Source organism: Solanum dulcamara, chromosome 5 (genome assembly GCF_947179165.1).
Source record: "Solanum dulcamara chromosome 5, daSolDulc1.2, whole genome shotgun sequence".
Taxonomy (NCBI): domain Eukaryota; kingdom Viridiplantae; phylum Streptophyta; class Magnoliopsida; order Solanales; family Solanaceae; genus Solanum; species Solanum dulcamara.
In genome coordinates, this window is record NC_077241.1 from 70819969 (window position 1) to 70847920 (window position 27952).

At 38.7% G+C, this 27952-nt stretch overlaps 1 protein-coding gene across 2 annotated transcripts; it reads left to right on the forward strand.

Moving 5' to 3' along the window:
- The first annotated feature begins 440 nt into the window (after nucleotides 1–440).
- Nucleotides 441–27754, forward strand: LOC129889571 (uncharacterized). 2 transcript variants are annotated; one of them, XM_055964932.1, is made up of 23 exons: nucleotides 441–627; nucleotides 929–1226; nucleotides 1331–1399; nucleotides 3733–3870; nucleotides 3984–4101; nucleotides 4666–4748; nucleotides 5382–5477; nucleotides 6241–6409; nucleotides 6502–6644; nucleotides 6718–6804; nucleotides 6949–7134; nucleotides 8163–8330; nucleotides 9501–9621; nucleotides 10014–10083; nucleotides 10974–11061; nucleotides 11156–11276; nucleotides 11974–12167; nucleotides 12276–12384; nucleotides 13319–13474; nucleotides 14141–14243; nucleotides 23704–23877; nucleotides 24615–24760; nucleotides 27111–27754. In XM_055964932.1, exons 1-23 carry the CDS (start codon nucleotides 461–463, stop codon nucleotides 27302–27304), a joined length of 3198 nt encoding a protein of 1065 aa, XP_055820907.1. In that variant the 5' UTR covers nucleotides 441–460; the 3' UTR covers nucleotides 27305–27754. The 2 variants fall into 2 exon arrangements, with proteins under 2 accessions (XP_055820907.1, XP_055820908.1); XM_055964933.1 differs by lacking the exons at nucleotides 24615–24760; nucleotides 27111–27754 and adding an exon at nucleotides 19905–20061 and having other exon boundaries at nucleotides 23704–23827.
- The last annotated feature ends 198 nt before the right edge of the window (nucleotides 27755–27952 follow it).

The window sequence follows — 27952 nt, forward strand, 5'->3', positions numbered from 1 at the left end:
ATCTATGCTCAAACGCCTACTTATATCAAGCCAAACAAATCCATGATTAATGGACCGTGAAATAACTAGTCGTGTGAAGGCTGAAATCAATGGCGAATCCAAGATTTTAAATAAGGGGGTTCAAAATTTAAATAACTAGACACACGAACTAGTCGAAGGGGGTTCGACATCTACTTTATATATATAAAAAATTATTTTAACTATATATAAATAGTATAACTTTCCGTCAAAGAAGGTTCGAATGAACCCTCGACATAAGGTGGGTCTGCCCCTGACTGAAATGATGCCTTCACAAATGGACAAAAAACTACCACCACTCATGTGTCCAAAAGTGCTCAACAATTATAATATGAATTCAATCAATCATTCACATATTAATTATATTTTTAAAGATTTTTTTTATTTGGATGTATATATATATTAGTACTAAATAAATTAAATGTTATTGAGGAACCCATATATGGACAAACTACAGTTTCCAAATAGCACTATTATATCACTAAAATGTCACTCCATTACTCTTTGCTTTGCCAATGTTAGGGTTTCAAATGGGTATTTGAAGAAGAAGAAGAAACCAAAGCACTTGCATTGTGTTAATGTGCTCACTTCCCTTCATCGTTTAGTCAGGTCGGTTTTACTCTTTTTGGTTAAAAAAATGTTTGTGTATCAATACTTGAATTTTTAATTCACTTCACTTTGTCAGTAGTGTTGATCAAATTTGTTCTTGATTGAATAGAATTGAAATCATTGGTATGCGTTTCTTAGAACTTGATTGAGTTTCTGCGTTTCACTTTTGGGTGTGATCAAAGTGGTGTAGTTTTCGTGAATTTCATTGGTCCCGTGTTTCCAAATTGAGATGACTGGATTGAATGATCATCTATGAAAGTACATGTTGTGACAAATGCTGATTCTACTATTTCGAATGTAGAGGGAGGAGTGTTAATAAGAGGTTTACTGGTGCAAATTTTGTTGTGTCGAAGATGGATGGAATAGACGGTACAACTGCAATGTCAGATGCCAGAACTGGGAACATGATTTTTGAATCTATTTTGGAGGAAGGAGTCTTTCGTTTTGATTGCTCTGCAGATGATAGAAATGCAGCATTTCCGAGTTTTTCCTTTGTTGATCCAAAAGTTAGGGAGACACTGATAATGTCTATACATAAAGTTCCATTATATATTCCTTCTTTTGAATGTGTCATGGGACAACAAATTGTTAATATTGAGGTAACACTTTCAGGCCCTGGTGGTTCAGTGCATCTTTTCTTCATGTTAATTGTTAATTTTTTCTGACTATGTTATTGATCAAGATTATTTCTACTTCAATTAAGCTTCCACCAGGTACCTCATTCTATGGATCTGGGGAGGTTAGTGGTCAGCTCGAACGAACGGGGAAAAGGGTGAGTTTCAAATATAATTTTGTTGATCAAGATATACTCTATATGCTCTTCTACCTTATCTAGTTCTAGTTTCTCCATATTTTATGAATTATAGGCAATAAGAAAAAGAATTTTACAAGGACTCATGTTTATAGATAGCAACTATCATCAATACGAAGATCAGTCAAAAGCTACTTCCTCAAGATGAAACGTAGATGACACTGCCGTCGGAGCCAGGATTTAAATTGGATGGGTGCACTATTATGAAGAGGCGGATCTAGAATTTATATTTAACTGATTTACCTTTAGGTTCTTACTATTAACTCATTACACTTTTGAAATTATAGGATCAAAATTTTCTTTTTACAATTTTAATGATTTTCTCATATATATCTTACTCCATGTCGAAACCCGAAAATGTTGGGATCAGTTGAGCTATTTGACTATGCTACATTGTTCACTGCCACTAGTTTTAATATGTACATTTGTTTACATAATATAAAATTGTACGGAGACAAAACTAGAATCGAGATTCTATTCTGTCAAAATTTTTATTTTGAAAGAATAAAAATCAAATAAAGAAAGAAGTAAAAAGAAAAGTACATTTGGGCCCAATTCTAAAAAAAGAAGGGAAAATTACGCAGTATGGCAAATCTTACTACTATATTACGCGTTTAGGATATAGTTTAAAATAATTACGGCTCGCAGCAAACATATTTACGCGGTATGGCAAATCTCGCTGCCAGATATACAATATATATGTATATCAGTTACCATTATACAATTTTCTGACAAATATACATATACAATTTGCCTCTCTCCTCCTTCTCTCGATCTCGCTCGCCTCTCTCCTCCCTCTCTCGATCTCGATCGCCTCTCTCCTCCGTCTCTCGATCTTGCTCGCGTCTCTCCTCCCTCTCTCGATCTCGCTCGCCTCTCTCCACCTCTCTCTCAATCTCGCTTGTCAGATATACAAATACATATGTATACCAGTTACATATATACAAATTTTTGGGAAATATACATATACAATTCGACAGATATACATATACAATTCGACTCTCGCCCGCCTCTCTCCTCCCTCTCTCTATATCGCTCGCCTCTCTCTCAATCTCGCTTGCCAGATATACAAAAACATATGTATACCAATGTTTGTATATTTCGGTAGACAAATAATTCGTGGGTATAACGTTTGTATAATTCGCTTCAACATTTGTATAATGACAAATTTATGTTTGCCATTATAAGTAATTAGGGAAATTATACCCATATGGAGTAATTATGCTTAAAAGGTTTGCCATATCTGAAAATTTCCCAAAAAAGAAAGGAAAAAATAACAAGATATGCATGGAATTTGCACCACCAACTTCACTTATAGAGGTGCACCCAATAATTATTGCACCATAGGACACTTTGAGCTTAGGTATACACACATATACATTGAAGTAATTTTATAAAATTATAACATTATTATACGTAATCTAAGGAAAGGAGCATGGGTTTACATGAACCCATAACCGTCCACCTAGATATTCCCTTGCTACCAGTCTGAACTCATGATATATCTGCAAAAAACTGTTTATTGTAGCCTTGCACTGCGGACGCAAAGGGTAGCTCCGCTCCTAACATGTATGTTACTTGATAAAATATATAGTGAAGTAACCTTCCCTATTCTTTCCCCGGATCCTTTTGACTATACAACAACTAGGTCTTAGTCTCTAACAAGGTGTGGTCTTTGTGAAGATTTATCAAGAATAGGTTGCTTATGTTGGCTTCCAGCCTACCTCAATCCTCCTCCTTTATCTAGGTTCGTGACCAGCAATGTGAGCAAGCTCGCACATGCGGAGTTGTTATATACATTGGGGACTATGGGGTTGAAATTTTAATTTTGCCCAAGACTATGAGATCATGTAACGACAGACCATACATACTGCACATCTTGGAAGAGCTTCACTCGCCTTTGACACAGTCCTTGAATTAATTGGAAAAGAAGTTCAAGTTCTGCGGTCTATAACACATAATAAATGAACTTCTGGAAAGAGCCTAAGGTGAACAATCAGCAGCAGTGTACAGCTTGCTAATAAACTGGTCAGTAGTGTTGATTTTGGAACAGGTGATGAAACATAAATCAAACAATTGCATTTATTTGTGATCATTTGGTGCTTAGCAAAATTAAAGAACCAAAGTTTAAGGTGTTGGTCCCTTTAATAATGGGAATAAAGCATGATAAGAAAGACCTATGAAGACCAGTAAAAAAGGACCTATGAAGAAACTTGACCTTCCAAGAGCAAATCACAAGATGAAAGTGGTTAACAGAGTTAAAACACCTCCAGATTTAATTTTATTAATTTCAGATTTTGACATGGAATACTGATGCATGGGGTTATGGTCCCGGAACTACCTCCTTGTATCAATCACACCCGTGGGTGCTTGCTGTTCTTCCCAGTGGAGAGACACTTGGAGTTCTGGCAGATACAACACATCGCTGTGAGGTATAGCTACTCTAATTCCTAACACATTCAAGCACTTGTATGTGTTTTGTGTCTGTGTTTTTGTACTAAAATACAATTGATGTGTCACTGAATGATTGTTATCATTTGAGCAGATTGACTTGCGACAAGAATCCAGTATAAGATTTATCAGTCGACAATCTTATCCTGTTATTACATTTGGCCCATTTCCTTCACCAATTGATGTTCTTGTATCCCTCTCTCATGCAATCGGTAAGTTTTTACACTATTACACTTCATTTTCTCAGGGATATACAATCTCTTCTTTAAAATAATTTCTTATTTCTGAGTAGAAAGTAGTGGCCAGGAGAGGTATCTTTCACTTCGGTCTTATGACGTTCATTTGTATTTTGTAACTAAGTGTGGAAAGTCCTATTCTCAGGTCTTAGTCTAAGTATATAATTACAAAGTAATTGAATTCTGTTCGACAGTTTTTTAAATGGTTTCTGATGCATCTTATGTAATGAGAGATTTCATTAAACCTGTATTTTGATTCTGCTGCTGCTTTCTCCGGACCTCAGAATGTGTCATTTTCTTTCGATAATACTCAACTTACTGCATTTGTAAAAATGTTTTTTCATACATTTCAGTTTTCATATTATGAGAAGCTCCTTTAAGCCTATTGCTTCATTCTTATGGATATTTAAGCTCAAAATAAAGAATCTTCTTAATTCTAATTTGAAAAATCTTTATTCCATTCCTCCCAACCAGCACAGCGCTTTCACTTTCCCCATTTATCGTACTACTTTGTTTGAAGTAAACATAATTTGAACTCAGGAACTGTGTTTATGCCTCCAAAGTGGTCCTTGGGTTATCACCAATGCCGATGGAGCTATGTGCCTGATGCTCGTGTTCTAGAGGTATGGTCATTTCTTAATGTGAAGTAGTCTATTGCTCTCCTCATAGTGCTTGTTTTGCATTTTTATTTACCTTGTTGCTTTAGTTTGGCTACCCAGATTCACTTTACCTTCTTCCTTTTGTCTCTCTTCCTTTGCCAGCAACTATTGCTGATTTTCTCATCCTCTTCTTTTCTCTCCATTACTTGGGTTGTGGGGGTTTAGGGGGGGGGGGGGGGGGCGAGTAGGGAGAATCTTCTAATATTTCATTATTACTCAGCGCTTTAATTTTGTCCTTATTTCAAAGCTTGAATCCATTTGTCTTAATTTTGTCCTTATTTCAAAGCTAGAATCCATTCGTCTTTTCTTATCCTCCACTTACGTAAAGCTTTGTCCCCCTACCCCCCCCCCCCCCCCCCTATTTTTCTACGTCCTATAGGTATGTGTAACGTCCCATCCCGCTAGTGATATTGTCCTCTTTGGGTCTAGGCCCGCACGGCTTTAAAACGCGTCACTAGTAGGTAAGGTCTGCTTACTCATAAACCCAACATCTCTCCTGTGTTTTTTGCCGATGTGGATTTCTTATCTTAAGGTGGGGTGTTACAATATACATTTGGTCTTCTAATCTTATATTTCATTGTGTCTTACTTCATGCAGATTGCAAGGACCTTTCGGGAGAAGAAGATTCCTTGTGATGTCATATGGATGGACATTGACTACATGCATGGTTTTCGATGTTTTACATTTGATAAGGCACGATCTTACTACTTAATCCTGATATTGTTGATTCTACAGCCAGTTAGTCCAAGTCAATGATCTATTTGTCAGACGTTGATCAAAATTTTCATCTCCTGCCAATTGACATTATTTGTTCATGACCTGACATTAACTTATAGGCACTTAGACTGGAGAGGATTGCTTGCTAATATTTCCTTTGTATATGTAATAGCAAAAACTCTCACCTCCAACCCATATATTTCATTTGGTTTCTGTTGATAAAATTTCTATCTATCTAAAAAGGAATAATGCATAAAGCAGGTAATTGTGAAAAGTATTATTGTTTCTTCTCCTTGAAACTCCATGAGGAGAATCTTCTTCTCTTCTATCACCTTAGCTTGACATTCTTGGGACTGCAAGCTACTCAAAGTTGTAAACTATGTCATATTTCCTACTGTCCAGTTATCTGGGAAGCATTGAGTATTTAACTTTCCTGGGAAGTTTACAGCTGGATGCTTCTCTCCCCTTCTCGATTCTTTGCACTTTTTTTGCAATATTAATATTCACAAATAAACATAATTTATGAATTTCAGTGTCCTTATCTAAATTAATTTTTGAGAGTGTTTGATCTATGGAAATGCTTGTTTTTGGTATATGATATTAAACAGGTTGTACTTCATTTGCATTAGATAGTTTCCTCTTTCTCATTTTTATCAAGTTATGATAACTAAGGTGAATGCTTTTTGTTACCAATGTCAAAATTGACACATCTTATAAATTTTTTTGGACATGTTGTCAGGAGCGTTTTCCAGATCCAAAGTCCCTTGTGGAAGAACTTCGTCAATCAGGTTTCAAAGCAATCTGGATGCTTGATCCAGGGATTAAGTATGAAAAGGGATATTTTGCTTTTGATAGTGGTTCTGAAGCAGATGTATGGGTTCAAACAGCAGATGGGAGGCCTTATATTGGTATGTGTTTATCCTGCAGTTTAAACCTTTTTTTTAATTTTATTGTTTGTATACATTTTTCAGATTTTTCATATTTTTATCTCCATCTTTAGGTGACGTGTGGCCTGGACCTTGTGTGTTTCCGGATTTCACTCAATCGAATGCCCGATCATGGTGGGCTAACCTAGTTAAAGATTTCATTTCCAATGGTGTGGATGGTATATGGAATGACATGAATGAACCAGCTATTTTTAAGGTGGATTATAGAACTTCAAAAAACTTATGATGTTGCACTGCTTTTTTTCATCTGAGTCTTTTTTTTGTTGCAGACAGTAACAAAGACAATGCCGGAAAGCAATATTCACAGGGGAGATCCTGAATTTGGAGGTTGCCAGAATCATTCATACTATCACAATGTATGCCTACTTTTCCTGCTGTAGCTTTCTGTGCAAGTTGAATGTGAAAAGATTATAGAAGCTCTGTGCTGGAGAGTTTGATACCCCTGCTCCGTTACCTTAATAATGTCATATGCTTATAAATTGACTTGACTGCCTTTTAAGGTTTATGGCATGCTCATGGCAAGATCAACCTATGAAGGAATGAAGCTAGCTAATGGAAATAAACGCCCTTTTGTTCTCACACGGGCTGGGTTTGTAGGTAGCCAGAGGTATGCTGCTACATGGACAGGGGATAACCTTTCTACGTGGGAGCACTTGCATATGAGTATCCCCATGGTTCTTCAACTGGTTAGTAGCTAAGTATAATCACCTATGTCTCTAAGTTTATGTCAGATGCAGGCTTTTCCCATTTGAATTATTTTATTCCTAATAGGGAACTGAAACCTTTTGGAGGTTTCGTTCTAGCAGCATCTTATTAATCACATGTGTTTTACGAGTTTTATTCGAGTTTTGCGCTGACCGCCTGCCACCAGACAGGCACCCCTTGTACCCGTGTCTGACACTAATCCAATAATATCTATTTGTTGTTTTTATTTAATTTTGTTAATATGACTCATTTTGATTAAGCAGACTCCAACAGGTCACTTCTTTTTGCATCTTAGCATGCTTCAACTAATTTTTTTAAGAAGTTACGAAGGATCTACTAAGGAGTCTTCAATATTTTCTGTTTGACTCACCCTAAATCAATTATAAAAACGATGAAGTTTGCTAAGAGGATAGGACAATTAGTAGTGTGTTTTGATGTTCTCTTAGACCTTAGTCAATGAACTGCTTGCTTTTTATCGAAGAATTTTAAAGTAGATAAAGTATCCATGAGAGATGTCTTTTATGTGTTTTTCTATGGTAGATTATGGTTACAAAAAAGTTGCTTGATATTAGTATCTGATTCCTGTCTCGTTCTATCTCTGTGCTACTAATTAGGACATGGTTATGTCAATGCAAAGATGGTACACGCCATATTGCCCTATCATAGATTCTTTATTTAGTACTTAAAATTAGTATGTCAACCAATGTATATTGGTTTCATTTTTTCCCTATTTTCTGTTAAGAAATCATGACATTTATTGTTACATGACAGGACGTAAATCTGTTTCGCTCTTTATTATAGTCAAATTTCGCACAATTAATTTCCAGGCCGTGTGTGTGTGTGTGTGTGTGTGTGTGTGTGTGTGTGTGTGTGTGTGTTGTACATGTGTATTATGTATGTATTCTTTACGAGCAACAGGTATTGATTGCTTATATATATATCAGTTTGATTTCGCATTGTACTGGGTTGATGCATTGCACTCTTCTGATGAGGGCAACTTTATATTCAGGGGCTCAGTGGTCAGCCACTTACAGGACCAGATATAGGCGGCTTTGCTGGAAACGCAACTCCTCAGATGTTTGGGAGGTGGATGGGTGTTGGTTCCCTGTTACCCTTTTGCCGTGCGCATTCGGAGGCTGACACAAATGATCATGAGCCTTGGTCATTTGGGGAGGAGGTCTACTTCTTTTCTATAATTTTGAGTAGTCAACAATTTTGCAAGTTCTGTTTAGTCAAATGACTTATTTATGTCTGTCATATCCCGTGGTTTGGTCTGAAAGATCCCATTTGATTATGTCAAATATCAAAGTTCTGCTTATGTTTCATTCTCAAAAAATATCAAAGTTCTGCATATGTTTCAGAGTGTAACCTGGTCCCTGATGGGAGTTTAAGTTTTCAAGTTATACTCATTCATTTCCTCATGTGCATGCACTCTCTCAATGTCTGTTATAATTTCAATGGTTAATCAAGTCTCAAATATTCTTATCCTTATTCTGAAGCTTCAAACATGTAGATTTTATAAGACCAGTCTCATGACAATGATACGATTGTAATTCACATGTATTATCTGGATACCATGTAGAGAAATGTGATTTCGTTATGCATTTGATTGCATGGATGATTACGATTCTTCTCACTTAGTTATATGAAATTCTTTTCTAGGACATCTCTAAGTAATTAAATATACAAATAACCGGCGATCACTCTAGAGTCTGGAGGAACAAATCCCAATTATTAACTCTGGAGATACAAATCCGTACAATCACCCTAACGGATTTGATACACCATTTGTAAATATTGAATTGCGTTCCATTTAAATGGGGTAAGATAGCCATTTTATTTGCATTAGTTCTTACACTTTTGATGCAAGTTTAGTATGTTGGTTCTTGGAGAAAAGTGAATTTATAACTGTATGTACGTTTGAATAGTTAACCATTGCTTTTTAGATGGTTTTGTCAAGAGTTCCATCTCTTCATCTCGTTGAATGGTATCTTAAAAAAAGAAAGAGGACACATTATTGATTGCGGATGTACTCTCTGCTCCTGATATACTTCAGTTTCTGTTTATCTCATTTTACTGAAGTATGGGTTGATGATTGGTGTAGTTGTGCTAATAGCACTCTTTTTTGTTGACATTCCCCTTGTGGATGGGTGATCTCCCTTTTGTCATGTTCACTCAAGGAAATTGATGAAGACGATATATTTTGATATAGCTAAATTGTGCACACTGGATTACTCTAGTTTCTTTAAGTGTCTTCAAGATAACTAACTAGAATAATAGTATACTTTTTCACGTCTTCTCTGTATGTAGAATTTCTGATTTGACTTGGGACCTTACATCTTAACAGTGCGAGGAAGTTTGCCGCTTGGCATTGGAGCGGCGCTACCGTCTTTTACCGCACATTTACACTCTCTTTTACTTAGCACACACGAGGGGTACTCCGGTGGCTGCTCCTATCTTTTTCGCTGGTAAATTTCTCATAACTCAAAATTTATTTAGCTCCACAATAAATGTTCATGAAAGCATGACTGATATTGGACAAGATAGTCAAATTATATAGGTTTTATGGAGTTTTGGCAGGTTAATCATTTGAATGGAGTTTTCAAATGTTAGTTGTCTTTTTTAGGAATTTCTCATTTGTTTCTGTAATGCCCAAAAATCGAAAGGTTGGTCTATGGTTGTGGCCTTTGTGCAAGTTACTTAATCTGAGAATTACAAATTAGACATTTCTATTTGAGGATTTTGGTTTCTTTTTGATCATTTGTTTCTTTTGATTACTTTCCATATCAATAGTATCAAATCTATTACTGTTAAAATGAACAACATCAATTTTGTAGTAATCTGTTGCTTACTCTTGCAGATCCAATAGACCCTGAGTTGAGGAAACTTGAGAACTCGTTTTTGCTGGGACCAATTCTTATATATGCAAGGTTTAATTCTTTTTTCTTCACAGATGCAGTAATAGGTGACTGTAGAATTCTGCATAGGTGGTTTCCTTTGTTTGCATTCTACAATATACCCATTGCTAATATTCCTCAAAGTCTATCAGTCAACTTCATAGGTGGCATATCTTTTTGTTTGTCATTTTAATCCATAAAGTAGATTAAGGGAAAACCAAACTTTTTTGCCTGTTCCAGTAGGTGGCTATGCAAATGTTATCAGAAGAGATAAAAAGAAAGGTCGGCCCTTATTATGGTTAGGAAACAGTTAGGATATTACATATTCAACTATGTTGTATATAACAGGCTCTTGTGGTCTACTTTTTGTTCCAACAACTATAAGCCTAACAGACAATTTCTTTTATTAGTTGTCTGGTATCAGGTTTTAGAGACGATACTAACTCTATCATGCAAAACCCCTTTCTTTCATGCGTCTGGTTGGATTTTGTCTCAAAATCAGACTGCTAGATACCTTACACCACCTTGACTATACAAGGATCTCCATATAATAAGGCAACAATTATCCTTGTCTAAGCAACATGGTCTGTTATCTATTTCATAGATTTGCTTATCAACCAATGATCAAGTGATTTAATGTTCAAATTTCACTTCCCACATGACCTCCTTCAAGCACCTCATATTCACTAGGCAATTGGCATGCATAGAGGTGACTGATCTAGAAGTGTGAACGAGATATTGCTAGCTAATTTCTTTATTATGCAGTTGAGAATTGAGACTTCAGATGGAGAAAGTTGGTTCATTTAGCCTAACCTGATCAATATTTACTTTGTTTGGCTGCTTATTTCCATATTTATGGATCAATGTGAATGGCTTAATCTGTCATGTGTATGCATATACTAACTCATGTTGTACTTGAGCAGCACTCAGCGTGATGAGGAATTGGGTACAGTTCATCACAAACTACCACGAGGCATTTGGTTGAGTTTTGATTTTGACGATTCACATCCGGTATTTATACTTGGGAACTGGATTTAGCACTCACATTATCACTATTTTAATTTGATTTTGATTATCTCTGTTTTTACTTCTTTCAATTTTTTAGGATTTACCTGCACTATATTTGCGTGGTGGATCAATCATCCCTGTCGGTCCACTTTATCAGCATGTGGGTCAAGCTAATCCTAGTGATGATTTAACATTACTCATTGCCTTGGATGAAAATGGTAAATTTCTATCTTTTAAGTCATAGTAATATAGTCTACTCCCAAATTTTTTCCGGGTAAATTATGGTTAACTAGGTTTAGCTATTATCAGGAATCTCATCTTACTTTTTCCATCCCAATTTGTCCTATTTCATTTCTTGAGTGCCAAAGTCAACTAAGTTTTCTAATTAAACTAATTAATTCATTTTAGAATACAAATTCTTAATGCCGTTAGAATATAAAACTAGATTTAGAGGAAACCTCAAAAGTGTTCCAAATTTTTGAAGTTGCATTTCAGAATATGAATAACACATAGAAAGATCAATCAAAAGACTTATTGAACAAAAAGAAAGAGATTAAAAGTTATTTTACTTGATAAAAGGGAAGGATTCATGAAATTATCAATTTATCATGAGATGACGGTTCTTAATTCTGTAAAATTCAATAAAGTTAGAGAAGTAGGGCTAGGAAGAATGTTTTTTTTTTTTGCGGGACGTTGTAGGATAAGTTATCCTGAATCAGAATGATAGAGCTAGGACACTGGTGGAATTTGGGGGATAATGGGAAGAGTGCACTGAGATTGAGGGAATTGGTGTTGAATCAAGCCAAGAGAAAGACTTTAAAATTCTCCGAGACTCTTTTTCTTTCTCCTGTATGTGGAAAGAGAGTTCTTTAGCAGCTACAGCAGTCAGCATCACCCATAATTTTGCAATTTCAGGTAAAGCTGAAGGTCTTCTTTTCGAAGATGATGGTGATGGATATGAATATAGCCAAGGTGGATATCTTTTGACTACATATGTTGCTGAGCTTCAGTCTTCTGTTGTTACTGTGCAAGTCTCCAAAACAGAAGGAAATTGGAGAAGGCCAAATCGCCGATTGCATGTTGTGATATTGCTGGGTAAAGGTGCTATGGTATGTTTCCTCCTTCCTCACATATATTTAGCTTTAGGAAAAAGAGAGAGACCATTTAAGACAGACGTGTTTAATTGAAGTTTGTTTGCTATGGATGTCCTTATCCAGCTTGATGCTTGGGGTTCCGATGGAGAGATTATACTATTAGCAATGCCATCAGAAACTGATGTATCAAATTTGGTTTCTGAAAGTGAAGAGAAGTACAGAAATCGTCTCGGTAAACCAGCTCTTCCACTCGTCCAGCTTCACTTTTTTGTAATCTTTTGTTCTCTCTCTAACTTACTGCACAACTCTTTGTTGGACTTGCACAGCGCTGTTTAAAAGTAGTACCCATACCAGACACCTGCTCCCACTGAACGCTTTCTGTTGTTTCTGTTCAACACAAAAAGCATGTCCTAGAACTTTTATTATAATTCTTTAATGTCAACACTGGCATCACCCATTTGTGGTGCTTCGTCCGTGCTGTATGCAGATGCACAATAGAATGCCACAATGTTGCTGCTTTTATTAGAATTCTATATTTAGGTATAAGAAAAAGAGATGATCTGAAACAATCATTAGGTTCCAGTTACATCTAAAAACATTATTTGGTAAGGATTTTCCAAATTCTTTTAATGTATCACTCATAGATGCCTGAAATGACTACCAACTTTACGGTACATATTTAATGTCTCACTTATTAAAAAACATTTTAATTTCTGATCCGAAATTCTACGTCTGTTCTGGCTGCTGCTGTTGGTAATCAGATAGATTGAGTGATTGCTGCATCAGCCTTGAATAGTAAATCTTGAAAACATGGGGGGTTTGAAGGAGGATTCAAGGGAAATCTTTTGCAGGTCTTCCATTTTTCATGTTTTTCAGGGTGATGAGGCCTGAGTTGTGTGAGGATTTATTTTGAAACCGCTACTTGGGACCTCTATCATCTGTTGAATGCATGTGTTCTCTATCAACGAGAACTAAGCAGCTGGTTTTCCAATAATCACACTCACAGATTTGCAGAATAATTGGGGTTCTTTACTTATATTGTCTGTTTTATATGTCTACCTATTCTAGGAAATCTTATCCTTTTCAGTTCAACTTCTTTCGGTGCAGTTTTCTTTTGTTTTAAAACTTAAAGAAAGTTTTGTTTCCATGTTGTAAATTAATTTCAGAAAGTGCTAAACGTATACCAGACGTGGAAACTGTCTCTGGACATAAAGGAGTAGAACTTTCAAGGACCCCAGTTGTTCTGAAGAGTGGTGATTGGGAGCTGAAAGTGGTCCCTTGGATAGGTGGTAGAATCCTTTCTATGGACCATATTCCTTCAGGTATTATGAGCTCCTTAGTTCTTTTTTCTTCAGTAATTCGATAACCTTTCACTTTCTTTGCGTTTTTGCTGGTATTCATCAAGCTTATTCATATGTTCATTAGTGGATCTGTTCACTGAAAAGTGTTTGGACACTACTTAAATAGGTCAAGTTAAATATCATGGGAAGTTCTTTAAGTCGTCCACTAGTCCGAAATGATAATTTAATCAAAATCTAAACTACACATGCTCACTTATTGTTTTTTATACTACCAACAATTCGTTTCTCTAGAATCTTTTCCACAACAAACAAGTTAAGATTTTGATTACATTATAAACTAGCACCAGTTTAATCAACTTATAATCTTTCGCTATCTGACCGGTGTTTCTCTTGTCCTTCCTCGGTTATTTATACAACAAGGTTTGAGTTGAGAAATGGTCTTCCCATATTTCTATCTGGTGAAAGAGCCTTTCATTGTTAAACATTTTTATCCTTTGTTTTGCTATATAAAGCATTACTGTTTGAGTTCTCATCTTTTTTTCTCTTATCTGTACTGGCATTTCTGTCCAACTAGATTTCTCCCCTGTTTTCTTAATGTTTGGAAACCTATAAGCTTGATTAAAATATTGATATCAGAAGAAACGTTGATTATTTATACCGTCTTATTCATCTATTTCCTTGTAACAGGAACTCAATGGCTTCATAGCCGGGTGGAAATAAATGGGTACGAAGAATATAGTGGTTGTGAATACAGATCAGCTGGATGTACTGAGGAATATTCAGTTATTGAGTAAGTAAACAAGAAGTTCCTTATGTAGCATGTTTCAAATAGTTTCTATTTGGTAACAGAGGAAAGTAATTAGTATTAATTAGTCAGGCCCTTCCCCGGACCCCGCGCATAGCGGGAGCTTTAGTGCACCGGGCTGCCCCTTTTAGTTCTAGCAATACTATGTTTATTCTTCATTGATCAAAAATGGAAAACTGAAAATGCTGCATGTGTGAATTCAAGTTTCCTATTTTCGTTGGATAAAATGGTAAATCTTTTGAGATTCAATTATAAAGGAGACTTTATCCCCTCACCTAATAGATAGTTGTGCATGTCCTGTGGTCCAGAAGAAAGAAAGAAAGTGTAGCTGAACGTCAAACTTAATGGCTCCAAAATGTGAAAGCAATGAAAAGCATGAGTGAACATAATATAAAAGGAGCCGTTGTTGGGATTGAACTGAAATCTGGCTAAGGTGGAGTTCCTTTTATACTCCCCATTGAAATGTGAAAGACAAAAACCTGCAGCCTTGTAGGGTAAACTTGGTTCTGTAAATCCTGGAAGGCATAGGGAAACTAGGTCTGAAATTTAGTTTTCTTTGGATATACTTAGATCCTGATATAAAGTTATGCAAGAAGGGGAGTCTTGGAGTAACTGGTAAAGTTGCTGCCATGTGACCAGGAGGTCACGGGTTCAAGCCTTGGAAACAGCCTCTGGCAGAAATGCAAGGTAAGGCTGAGTACAATAGACCCTTGTGGTCGGGCCCTTCCCCGAACCCTGCGCATAGCGGGAGCTTTAGTGCACCGGGCTGCCCTTTTTTTTATACTTAGAAATGAATTACTGATTTGGAAGCAGGGAAAAGCGAACCAGAATTTTTAAAGTTGTAGGATTAGTCTGTCAAACAATTTATTTGATCGTTATACTTCTCAAGCGGCTCCCTGTATGGAGGAAATCAATCGTCAGAGAGTGTCTTTCCTGAAGTAATGAAATTATCTGGATTGTTTTTGACTCAAATCCAGGAGATATTACTATAATTTTTGAAAATATCTTCTTGTGAATTTCCTTAGTCTCATTTTTTAGAGAATTGGTGTATTGTTTCAAATATCAGGAAGGGTCAAGTGTTTGGCTTCTGATATGTTAATCATTTTTGAGTGAAAATGGATTTGAAGGATAGTGTTGGGTGATGGTTTCTAGTTATTGATATGAATAAGAGACTTGGAAAATTGATGATTTTTTTCACGTTGAAAAAGGGGCATATATTTCTCAAAAATTGTATCCAATGCACGATAGAACTTGATCAGATATGACGTCGTCGAAAAGCTTTTGTGTGATTATGCTTTTGCACTTCATGTTTTCCCCATCTCATAGAGCAGTTCAATTTGGTCTTATATGGTAATAATTTATGGAATTTCATTTCGGATAACGGGTTCTTTTGCTCCACCGATAACTTGCTCTTTCTCCAGCAAACTTCTTCGATCTCTACTCTGGCGAACACAAGTTGTCTCTCTAGCTAAGGTCTTATTTCCCTCTCTATAACAACAACAACAACAACCCAGTGAAATCTCACATGTGGGGTCTGGGGAGGGTAAAGTGTACGCAGACCTGACTCCTACCAAGGTAGGACGGCTGTTTCCGAAAGACCCTCGGCTCAGTAAAATCATAAAAGAAGTCAGATAAGGATAAAAAGTTCAAAGCTAAGCAAATAACGAAAGCAACCCAGATACAATAGAGCAATCAAGGTACAAAAAGTAATAGATTGTAATAGAAAACAGACTGCAAAGAATTATAATGCGCTAATACGCCTACTAACAAGGAAGAACAACGAGACTATGAACTAGCCTTCTACCCTAATGTGGGTCCTCCACACTCTCCTCTCTAATGTCATGTCCTCGGTAAGTTGTAACTGCGCCATGTCTTGTCTAATCACCTCTCCCCAATACTTCTTCGGCCTACCCCTACCTCTTCTGAAACCATCCATGGCCAACCTCTCACACCTCCGCACTGGGGCATCTGTGTCTCTCCTCTTCACGTGCCCAAACCAGGAGCCTCTTTTCTTATCTTGTCGCTCCTGGTATGACTACACATCCATCTTAACATTCTCATTTCAGCAACTTTCATCTTTTGAACGTGAGATACTTTAACTGGCCAACACTCCGCCCCATATAACATAGCCAGTCTAACCACCACTTTATAGAACTTGCCTTTAAGTTATGGTGGCACCTGCTTGTCACATAGCACACCAGAAGCGAGCCTCCATTTCATCCACCCTACCCCAATACGATGTGTGACATCATCGTCAATCTCCCGCTGCCTTGCATAATAGATCCAAGATACTTGAAACTACTTTTCTTTAGGATGGCCTGGTCACCAAGCCTAACTTCAGCGCCAACCTCCTGAGGTGTCTCACTGAACTTGCACTCTAAGTACTCTGTCTTGGTCCTACTCAGCTTAAACCCTTTAGACTCCAAGGTCTGTCTCCAATCCTCTAGCTTAGCGTTGACTCCGCTACGAGTCTCATCGATCAAGACTATGTCGTTCGCGAAAAAGTATACACCATGGCACTTCACCTTGAATTTGTCACGTCAATCCATCCATCACCAAGGCAAATAAAAACGGACTAAGAGCTGATCCTTGATGCAACCCCATCGCAACTGGAAAGTGCTCTGAGTCGCCTCCGACTGTCCTTACCCTGGTTTTGGCACCCTCGTACATGTCCTTGATCTCCCTAATGTATGCCACAGGTACACCTTTAGCCTCCAAACATCTCCATAGTATCTCTCGTGGCACTTTATCATAGGCCTTTTCTAGGTCGATGAATACCATATGCAAGTTCCTCTTCCTCTCCCTGTACTGCTCCACCAGTCTCCTCATAAGATGGATGGCTTCTGTAGTTGAGCGTCCCGGCATAAATTCGAAGTGGTTTTCCGAAATAGACACGTCTCTCCTTACCTCATCTCTACCACTCTTTCCCACACTTTCATAGTATGACTTAGAAGCTTGATACCTCTATAGTTGTTGCAACTCTGGACATCCCCCTTATTTTTGTATAGAGGGATCATTACGCTCGATCTCCATTCTTCGGGCATCATTGCCGTCTTAAAGATGACATTAAATAACCTAGTCAGCCACTCCAAACTTAGCGAGCTCGCGCTCTTCCAAAATTCCACAGGAACCTCGTCAGGTCCGGTCTCTCTTCCCCAGCGCATCCTACGAACAACACCCTTAACCTCCTCGACTGTAATACTCCCGCAACCCCCAAAATCACGATGCCTCCCTGGATGTTCCAAATCTCCCAACACAATCTCTTTGTCCCCTTCTTCATTCAAGAGTTTATGGAGGTAGGACTGCCATCTCTGTTTAATGAGGGTCTCGTCTACCAATACTTTTTCATGCTCGTCCTTAATGCACTGCACTTGATCCACATCGCGTGCCTTTCTCTCCCGCGCCCTGGCTAGTCTGAACAATTTCCTATCCCCGCCTTTCTTTTCTAGTTCAGCATAAATACGTTCAAAAGCTTTCGTTTTTTCCGTCAAAATCGCCGATTTCGCCTCCTTCCTCGCTATCTTATAAAGTTCCCCATTCGTCCACTTCTCCACCTCATCCTTGCTTTCTATCAACTTCGCATACGCCATCTTCTTTGCTTCCACCTTCCCTTGCACTTCTCCATTCCACCACCAGTCCCCTCGATGTCGACTACGACTACCTGTCGAGACTCCCAACACTTCCATTGCTACAACCCTAATACAACTAGCTGTCCTATCCCACATACTGTTCGCATCCCCGTTACTATCCCAGACTACCATATCCTTCAATTTCTCTCCCATCTCTAGGGCACTAGCCGTGGTCAAACTCCCCCATCTGATCCTAGGTCGGTCATCCCCTACCCTCTTCTCCCTCGTCATCTTGATCCCTAAATCCATCACCAAGAGCTTAGGTCAGGTTGTAAGGTTGTCGATTGGAATGACCTTACAGTCTTTGCACAGAGCTTTATCATCCTTCCTAAGGAGTAGATAATCTATCTGAGTCTTAGTCACGGAACTACGGAAGGTTATCAAGTGGTCCTCTTTCTTAGGGAAACTCGAATTGGCTATCACCAACCCAAAAGCTCTTGCGAAATCCAAAAGTGAAACTCCTCATCCATTTCTGTCCCTGAAGCCAAAGCCTCCATGCACATCATCATACCCTCCTGAAATAGACCCAATGTGCCCATTGAAATCCCCTCCTACAAAAAGCTTCTCAGTAGGTGGTGTGCTTCCCACTAACTCATCCAAATCCTCCCAAAAGCGCTTCTTATCCTCCTTGCTTAAGCCCGCTTGCGGCGCATAAGCACTAATAATGTTCAACGTGATTCCTTCAACGACCACCTTAATCAACATCATCCTATCAGTGACTCTCCTAACATCCACAACCTGGTCCCTTAAATCACTGTCTACTAAAATGCCTACCACATTCCTATACTTCGATCTACCAGAGAACCAAAGCTTGTACCCGTCTACCTCCTTAGCTTTAGAGCCTACCCATTTAGTCTCTTGGACACAAGCTATATTAATCTTCCTTTTCTTTAGAATTTTAACTAGCTCTATGGACTTTCCCGTTAACGTCCCAATGTTCCAAGAACCTACTCTCAGTTTAGACACTCCATTAACCCACTTACCCCTCCTTACCCTCGGTCCCGTCTCCATTCCCGTCCCCGTCCCCGTCCCAAAGCGAGAACATGACCCTAGTCTACCATCACTATCCAAAGCCACGAAAACGCGAGCGAGCTAATAAATTATTCAAATAGATTATTCAAAGGTCTAAAGTCAGCAAAATGTACCTACAAGTGTATGAACAAAAAAATAGATATGAAAAAGATAAAAGATATGAGAACCGGAGGTATCAACTTCAGTCGGAATGAACCTGATTGTCGTCGAAATCTTCAAGACCCAGAAATTAATTGAAGCTTTATCTCGATGATATAGTCTTGCAGTCAACTTGGAGGTCAGCTATACCTGCAAAACAACACTAAAGAAGAAGAAGAAGAAGAAGAGAAGAAGAAGTAGAGCCTTTTCGGCGGATCTGGGATGGGACTCAAGTGTCTTCTCTGCTCTTTTCCTTGTTGAGCCAAAAGGGTGCAAATGTTGAAGCTGACCCCAATGGAGCCCGGATCCTTTGAGTATTCAAATTCTAGGGTTTTGAAACGACGGTAGAAAATGGTAGCAGCCCAAACATTAATGACAGTGGAACAATAATAGAAATTGAAGCAACAAATAATAAACTATAATGGAGAAAAATGAATTTCAACAGAAGAATAACATAATGAACAAAATTAAATCAACCAAAAAGAAACAGATCCGGAAACCCAAGACCCAAAATGATAACAATAATTAGAAGTAAGAATAGAACAGATCTGAATATTTCTCAAGATTTAAAACAAAATTAAATCGAGAGAGAATCTGACTGCCGGAGCTTTGGAGCTTCGCCGGAGCTGCAATTGTTTCCAGATCCTCTTTAATTAATTATAACAATTCATTACTCTATGTAACTTAATCCTTCAATGTATGTGACAGTATGACGGAACAAAATTGATCTTTCTTCTCCGGTGAAATTCTTCTTCTTTATTTTTTTCGGAGGAGTTTTTCGTCTCCTTTCTTTTCCCGGCGAAATAGATCTGTCAAGATCTGAACTAGATCTACCAATTTCCGACAGCTTCCAGCAGATTCCGGCAACGTCCAAACATTTTCGGCAACATCCAGGGTTCCGATCAGAATCTTTCTCCGATCTTTCTCCGGTGAAGGGTTTCCAGATCTCACGTCGCTGCCACTGCTGACGCCGACGTCTTTCCGGTGACTGTCTTCTGTTCCAGGTTCTGTCTTTTTGATTTCTTGTGCACCAGTTCATCTTCTAATAATACTTTCTCAATCAGTTTGAGTTAGTTCTGGCAGCCTATTGTTCTTGACTTTTTTGCTTACAATTGTTGTTCTTGATTTTCTTTTCTCTTTCTTCACTTATTGTTATTGTTCTTGATTTCTTGTATTTGCTTATTAGTTATTGTTCATTGTCTCTATTCTACATTTTATTATTCTGTCTACTATTATCTCGTTGCTTGTATCTTTTTGATTGCTGTATTCTACATTTTTACTGTAATTGTTCTCAGTATATCACTTTGTAGTTCATATCCTATTTAGTGGCTATGGGGACTGATGGTGAACTAGGGTCATGTCTTCAAGTGGGGTCGGTGGCGAGGGGAAATAGTGGTAAGAGGGGGACGAGTTTTCTTAAGTTGAGAGTTGGATCGTGGAACATAGGGTCACTTATAGGGAAGTTCATAGAGAGTGAAGAGTCTTAAAAAGAGAGATTAATATAGCTTGTGTTCAGGAGACTAGGTGGGTAGGTACCACAACTCGGGATGTGGACGGGTTTAAATTGTGGTACTCAGGAGGTGTAAGGGATAGAAATAAAGTAGGTATTCTAGTTGACGGAGATCTTAGGGAGTTTGTGGTGGAGGTTAAGAGGATCAGTGATAGGATGATGACAATTAAGCTAGTTATCGCTAGGCTTATTGTGAACGTTGTTAGTGCTTATGTTCCTCGTGTGGGCCTGAATGAGGAAGTCAAAAAGCTCTTTTGGGAGCATTTGGATGAGGTAGTGAGATGTATATCGGGCACCGAAAAGATTTTCATTGGTCGAGATATCAATGGTCATATCGGTACAATTTATAGTGAGTTTGATTATGTCCACGGAGGCTTTGGTTTTGGGGAGAGGAACGGTGGTGGGGCTTCACTCTTGGATTTTGCTTTGCCTTTGAGTTGGTTACAGCTAACTCGTGTTTTTTGAAGAGGGAAAATCACTTGGTTACCTTTGGTAGCACGGTAGCTAAGACTCAATAGATTACTTACTCCTTTGGAAGGGTGATACAGGCCTTTTTAAGATTGCAAGGTTGTTTCGAGTGATAATGTTACTACCCAACATAGGCTTTTGTGATGGACTTGGAGATTAAGAGGGATAGGAGGAAGAAAATCATTTATGATCGACCGATGATTAGATGGGGGAGGACCGACTCCTACCCTTTCTCGGGAGATGGGGGAGAATTTGATTAGTTTGGGGGGTTGGAGTAGTAGCGGGGATGTGAACAAATGTGTGACATGATTGCTGGTTGCATTAGAAAAGAAGCTACTGAGATACTAGGGGTATCGAGAGGAATCTTTGGTGGTCGTCAAGGAGATTGGTGGTGGAATGGAGAAGTTTAAGGCAACCTGAAAGCTAAGAAGGTTGCCTATACGAAGTGGTTGGAGTGTGTGGATGAGGATGAGAAGTGGAGGCTTAAGGATATCTATAAGACGGCGAAGACAAAAGCAAAGTTTGTTATCACGAGAGCTAAGACGACAATTTTTGAATGCTTATATGTCGAACAAAGGACAAAAGGGTAGGGATAAGAAATTGTATAGGCTTGCAAAATCGAGAGAGAAAAGCTCACGACTTCGATCAAGTGAAGTGCATCAAAGACGAGAAAGGTTAAGTGCTAGTAGACGAGACCTCTGTTAAGCAAATGTGGCAAGCTTACTTTTATAAATTCTTAAATGAAAAAAGGGACAGAGACATTGTGCTAAGTGATTTGGCGCGCTCTTGTAGTCTTCGGGATTTTGGGTACCGCATGTGTTTTAGGGTTGAGGAGGTTAGACATGCTATTAGTAGGATGAGAAGGGGGAGTGCGATTGGGCCCGATGTGATTCTGATGGATTTTTTGAAGAACACTGACACGGCAGGTATAGAGTAGTTGACTAGGTTGTTTAATGTTATTTTGAAGATAGCTAAGATGCCCGACGAATGGAGGTGAAGTACAATGGTTCCATTATACAAGAACAAAGGTGTTATCCAAAACTATAATAATTACAGGGGTATCAAATTGCTAAGCCACACTGAAGATTTGGGAAAGAGTGGTGGAGATGAGGGTGAGGAGAGGAGTGTCCATTTTAGAGAATCAGTTTGGATTCATGCCGGGGCAGTCGACTACCGAAGCAATTCATTTTATGCGGAGATTGATGGAGAAATATAGGGAAAGAAAGAGGGATCTTCATATGGTGCTCAATGATCTTGAAAAGACCTATGACAGTTTCGAGGGATGTCCTCTGGAGGTCTGGAGGCTAATGGTGTCCCGATGGTGTATATTAGGGCGATAAAAGACATGTATGATGGAGCCAAGACTCAGGTTAGAACAATGGGAGGTGACTTGGAGCATTTTCCTGTTGAGATGGGACTACACTTTTCTTTTTGCCTTGGTGATGGATGAGCTGACATGGTCTATTCAGGAGGAGGTTCCATGGTGTATGCTATTTGCGGATGATTGATGAGACACGGGACAGAGTTAATGATAGGTTGGAGGTTTGGAGACAAACTCCAGAGTCCAAAGGGTTCAAATTGAGCAGGACCAAAACAGAATACTTGAAGTGCAAATTCGGTGTTGCGATGGATGAAGAGGACATGGAAGTGAGGCTTGCCACTCAACCTATTCCCAAGAGAGAAAGCTTTAAATATCTTAGGTCTATCATCTAGAGTAGTAGGGACATCTCATCGGGTCTGCTTGAATGAAATAGAGGCTTGCCTCTGGAGTACTGTGTGATAAGAAGATACCCACCTAAACTTAAAGGTAAGTTCTACATAATGGTGGTTCAACTGTCTTTGTTATATGGGGTGGAGTGTTGAGCAGTCAAGAACTTACATGTTCAGAAGATGCATGTTGCGGAGATGAGGATGTTGAAATGGATGTGTGGACATATTAGGAGCGACAAGATTAGGAATGAGGTTATTTGGGAGAAGGTGGGAGTGACCTCTGTGGCAGACAAGATGAGAAAAACGAGACTGAGATGGTTTGGGCATATGCAGAGGAGGTGTGTCGACGTCCCAGTTAGGAGGTGCGAGTGGTTGGATTTAGGGAGTACGCGAAGGGGTGGGGGTAGACCAAAAAGGTATTCGGGAGAGGTGATTAGAAAGGATATGACGCAACTTCATATCACCGAGGACATGACCTTAGATAAAAAGGAGTGGAAGTCGCGTATTAGGGTAGAAGGCTAGTAGGGATAGAATGTTGTCCTCCCTATGATTGTTTAAGGTTGGTCATAGGACTAGTCGTGCCATTATAGTTGTGTTGTTATTGCTTTTCGATTATCACATTATTTTGCTGCTGCTATTGTTTTTGTCTAGAATTTATATTGCTCTTCATTTTAGCCGTTATGGCCTATGCTATATCTATTACTTTTTTCTCTTATTTGGGGTTGATACATTTGAGCTGACGGTCTTTCGGAAGCAGCCTCTCTATCTTTGTGAGGTAGTGGTAAGGTCTGCGTACACTCTACCCTCTCCAGGCCCCACTTGTGGGATTTCATTGGGTATGTTGTTGTTGTTGTATTCTTTTTAGTACTAAAGTTAGAGTTTTGATTTCATTATTGTATATTTCAACACGGGGACTTTTTCGTCTCTGTTGTTCACTGTAATTCTTCCTCTTTCACAGACTAGATCTGGAACAGGAAGGAGAATCAGAGTCTCTTAGGCTGGAAGGTGATATAGGTGGAGGATTAGTTGTGGAGCGATATATATCTATGCCAAAAGACAACTCCAAGGTTTTCCGCATTGATTCTGGAATTGTAGCTCGTGGAGTTGGTGCTGGTTCTGGAGGATTTTCTAGGTCTGTTCTATTCTACATTTTATTATTGAAAACTACTTGTAGTATCTCTAATAACCACCTGTTGAAATATTGATTTTCTTACTGGCTATGTTGCTGGGCTTTTCAAAATTGTTGCCATGTGCATGTCGTATTCTCAAAAAGTAGTGCATTTTTGCATGATCTGACATGGTGCGGCAACATTTTTGGAGAGTCCGAGCAACATAGCTTACTGGTACTGTATGGTTTGGAATCTCGTAGATCACAACTTTTGCATGTCCTATTTACTAATGAAGTTGTAGACTTTGTCAATATGACTTATTTATCACCTAATATGGTCTGGGCCAATCCATGGGAAGCCCTGGTATTTTCCATCAATTTTAGTTTGTTATGTAGATTCCATTTAGATTATATTCAAATGATTGCTTAAGTTGTCTTAACATTTTCTTATCTTATTAACTGAAAAGAAATCTGCATTGCTCTATCCAAAATTGAGCTTACTTTTTGAGTTGTCCCAAAATGTGATGCCTAGTTTTTCAACATAAATTATTTTTTCGTTGAAAGCCTGTTACAAGTTGCATATGAGGTTTTAACAAAAAGAATTATTTTTTGGGTCAATTTTCTTGTTTGTGGTCATGTTCATAGTAGCTGGTTGAAAGATGCTCTCTCTCCCCTTTATATGGTCTAGAGCCTCAATTTAATTCATTCCCTCTTATTTCTGATGGCTGTTGGCATCTCAATACATTTTATTGTATTGGTAGGCTTGTGTGCTTGCGTGTGCATCCAATGTTCACATTGCTGAACCCAATGGAATCATATGTGTCCTTTACCTCCATCAATGGGTCCAAGCATGAACTTTGGCCAGAATCTGGAGAACAAGTGTTTGAAGGAGATGTTCGCCCAAAGGGTACATTCTACTCTTGCTCACCTGGACTGCTTTTTTTTTTTTTGCCTCACATATTTTGTTTTCATATTACTCTGAGGAAACCTGTTTTCCTTGGATACATTTTTTGCACAAACCATTTCAATTATCTAAAAGCATAGCAGGAAGTAAAAGTAGATTATAGTGGATGGCCTGAACTTGGTTGTGGTATAGGCATGTCAATATATGTAAATTTATGTGAGATTGGACCAGATTTTGAATTAGTATGGTACCTTAGTAAGACTAGTGAATTCACCAGGTCTTGCTTCTTTAGGGTAGTAGTAGTGAGACGGGACTGGAAGAATGGAAAACACAAATTGGGAGCTATTTATGGGAAGATTCCAAATGAAGGAAAGTGCACAAATTGCACGAGTTACCGGTCGATGTTCAAGACTTCTAGTAAGAAACTTGTTATCATTCCCTGTTCCAGGAATTCAGAAATATTCTCCCCATTTGGTCTTTCTTCATGCTTATTCCCTCTTCATCAGTTTCATCTATTTAAACTTCATGTAAGAGCTGGAGGAAGATATTGAAAGGGACACGGAGATGCATTACCTTGGCCTATTCAGACACCTTAAGAAGTGGGGATTAGAAGCTTGCCAGAATGTCATTTATCAAATAGGGAAAGAGTAAAGCTACAAGTAAAATGTCTAAGCATCTCCTGCTAACATTTGAAGGACACATGCTTTTCCAGAATGTATGCTGAAGACTCAAATCAATTTGAATGAAGGGTTTTAGCTGCAATGTTTGATATGAGTTGCTTTCTTCAATCATCTATTTGCATGTTCACCTATTTAGCCTGTTTCTGCTTTTGCCTTTGCGGTAATCTTTTTTTATAACGCTGGTGTCTCGTAGCGGAGTTAACGCTAAGCTGGAGGATTGGAGACACACCTTGGAGTCTAAAGGGTTTAAGCTGAGTAGAACCAAGACAGAGTACTTAGAGTGCAAGTTCAATGAGACACCCCATGAGGTTGGCGCGGAAGTTATGCTTGGTGACCAGGCCATCCAAAAGAAAGGTAGTTTCAAGTACCTGGGGTCTATCATGCAAGGCAGCGGGGAGATTGACGACGATGTCACACATCGTATTGGGGCAGGGTGGATGAAATGGAGGCTCGCTTCCGGGGTGCTCTGTGACAAGAAGGTGCCACCACAACTTAAGGGCAAGTTCTACAAAGTGGTTGTTAGACCGGCTATGTTATATGGGGCGGAGTGTTGGCCAATTAAGGTCTCTCACGTCCAAAAGATGAAAGTAGCCGAGATGAGAATGTTGAGATGGATGTGTGGGCATACCAGGAGCGACAGGATTAGAAACGAGGCATTTCGGGATAAGGTAGGAGTGGCCTCAGTGGAAGACAAGATGCGGGAAATGCGACTTAGGTGGTTTGGGCATGTGAAGAAGAGAGACACATATGCCCCAGTGAGGAGGTGTGAGAGGTTGGCCATGGATGGCTTCAGAAGAGGTAGGGGTAGGCCGAAGAAATATTGGGGAGAGGTGATTAGACAAGACATAGCGCAGTTACAGCTTACCGAGGACATGACCTTAGATAGGAGTGTGGAGGACCCGCATTCGGGTAGAAGGCTAGTACATAGTCGCGTTATCCTACCCTATTAGTAGGCGCATTAGCGCACTATAATTTCCTTTGTGGAGGACTCAGATTAGGATTAAAGGCTAAGTGATTCATCTTTTGCACCATAGTAGTTGTAGTTCTGCTCATTGTTTATTGCCTTTTGATTTCTGCATTGTATTGCTGTTTATAGTTGTGGCGCCGTTGTACTTTGACTGTCTTATCTATCTTATCTTATCTTATTTATTTATTTATTTATTTATTGTAGTTATGCCTCCTTCTTTCCGTACCACTCTACCACGACTTTCCCTTTTGTTATTCCTGTTTTCATCTTGTTTTCTATATGTTTGCCCATATCTGACCTTTTATCTTGTCCTCTCTTAAAGTCGAGGGTCTTTCGGAAACAACCGCTCTACCTTTCAAGGTGGGGGTTAGGTCTGCGTACACTCTACCCTCCCCAGACCCTACATTATGGGATTATACTGGGTTTGTTGTTGTTGTTGTTGTGGTGGTGTCCCGACAAATACAAAAGAATGGGTAATTCTGATCTCTTAGGCTTAGGCAGATGGAAACAAATCACCTAGTGTTTTTCGTCTCTACTATGGTTTGAACCAACAGTCTTCCACGTTTTTTACCACTCCATTGACTGCTGGCCACACCCTTGGTTGTTGCCATGGTGATAATTTCTTCAGTGTTCATGAGTAAAATCAGGGTTGCAATGTTTGAACCAGTGTTATCATGTTGATGCCTTCTCTTGAATTCTTTTTCAGGTGAATGGATGCTTGTTGATAAATGTCTTGGTCTGGGATTAGTCAATCGGTTCAACATCGATCAAGTATACAAATGTATGGTGCATTGGGGTACCGGAACAGTGAATCTAGAGCTCTGGTCTGAAGAGAGGCCCGTCTCAAAGGAATCACCTCTTAAAATATCTCATGAGTATGAAGTGCAAAAGATAGCCTAAAACTGTCACTGGCATTGACAACTTGTTCAATGTGCATTTTCTGGGCTTGAAGAAAAGTTGACATTTTCACTAGCTGTAAATGGTGTAAAGGCAATAAAAAATGATGACTTAGACGTCATCCTCACCTTCCTCCAGCTTTTCATTGTCAGTCTGTTCAGGGTTTCAAACTCAATGATGCAACTAAACACTAATAAATAGAGTTTTTCGAGAAAACCTTGCTAGTCGAGGAAGAGCTCCTAGGAATAAGAGACAGAAGATTGCCAAAAGAGGACAATGTGTATGGTCCTGGAATGTTATTAGTTTGGATGTGTAGACCAAACAATTACATTAATGCAAGCCTCCTACTATAGTTGATAATTTCACTGGCTATGTAGATGGCATAAAGACAATAGAACCTCCTGCTATAGATTTTTTTCACTAGCTATGTAGATGTCATAATGACAATTAAAAGGCCTCTTAGTTTGTTCTTCCCTTTATCCTTTTGGGAAGGGAAACTCTGGGAAAAAGAAATAACTCTTGGGGTGCGTTGGTATATGAAGGAAATTTTCATAGAAATAGATTTTGTTGGGAAATGTTTTCTCAAAAAAACAAGAAAACAAGTGGGTTTCTTACGTCACTAAAGAAATGCCGGGGTTCGATTTGTGCATA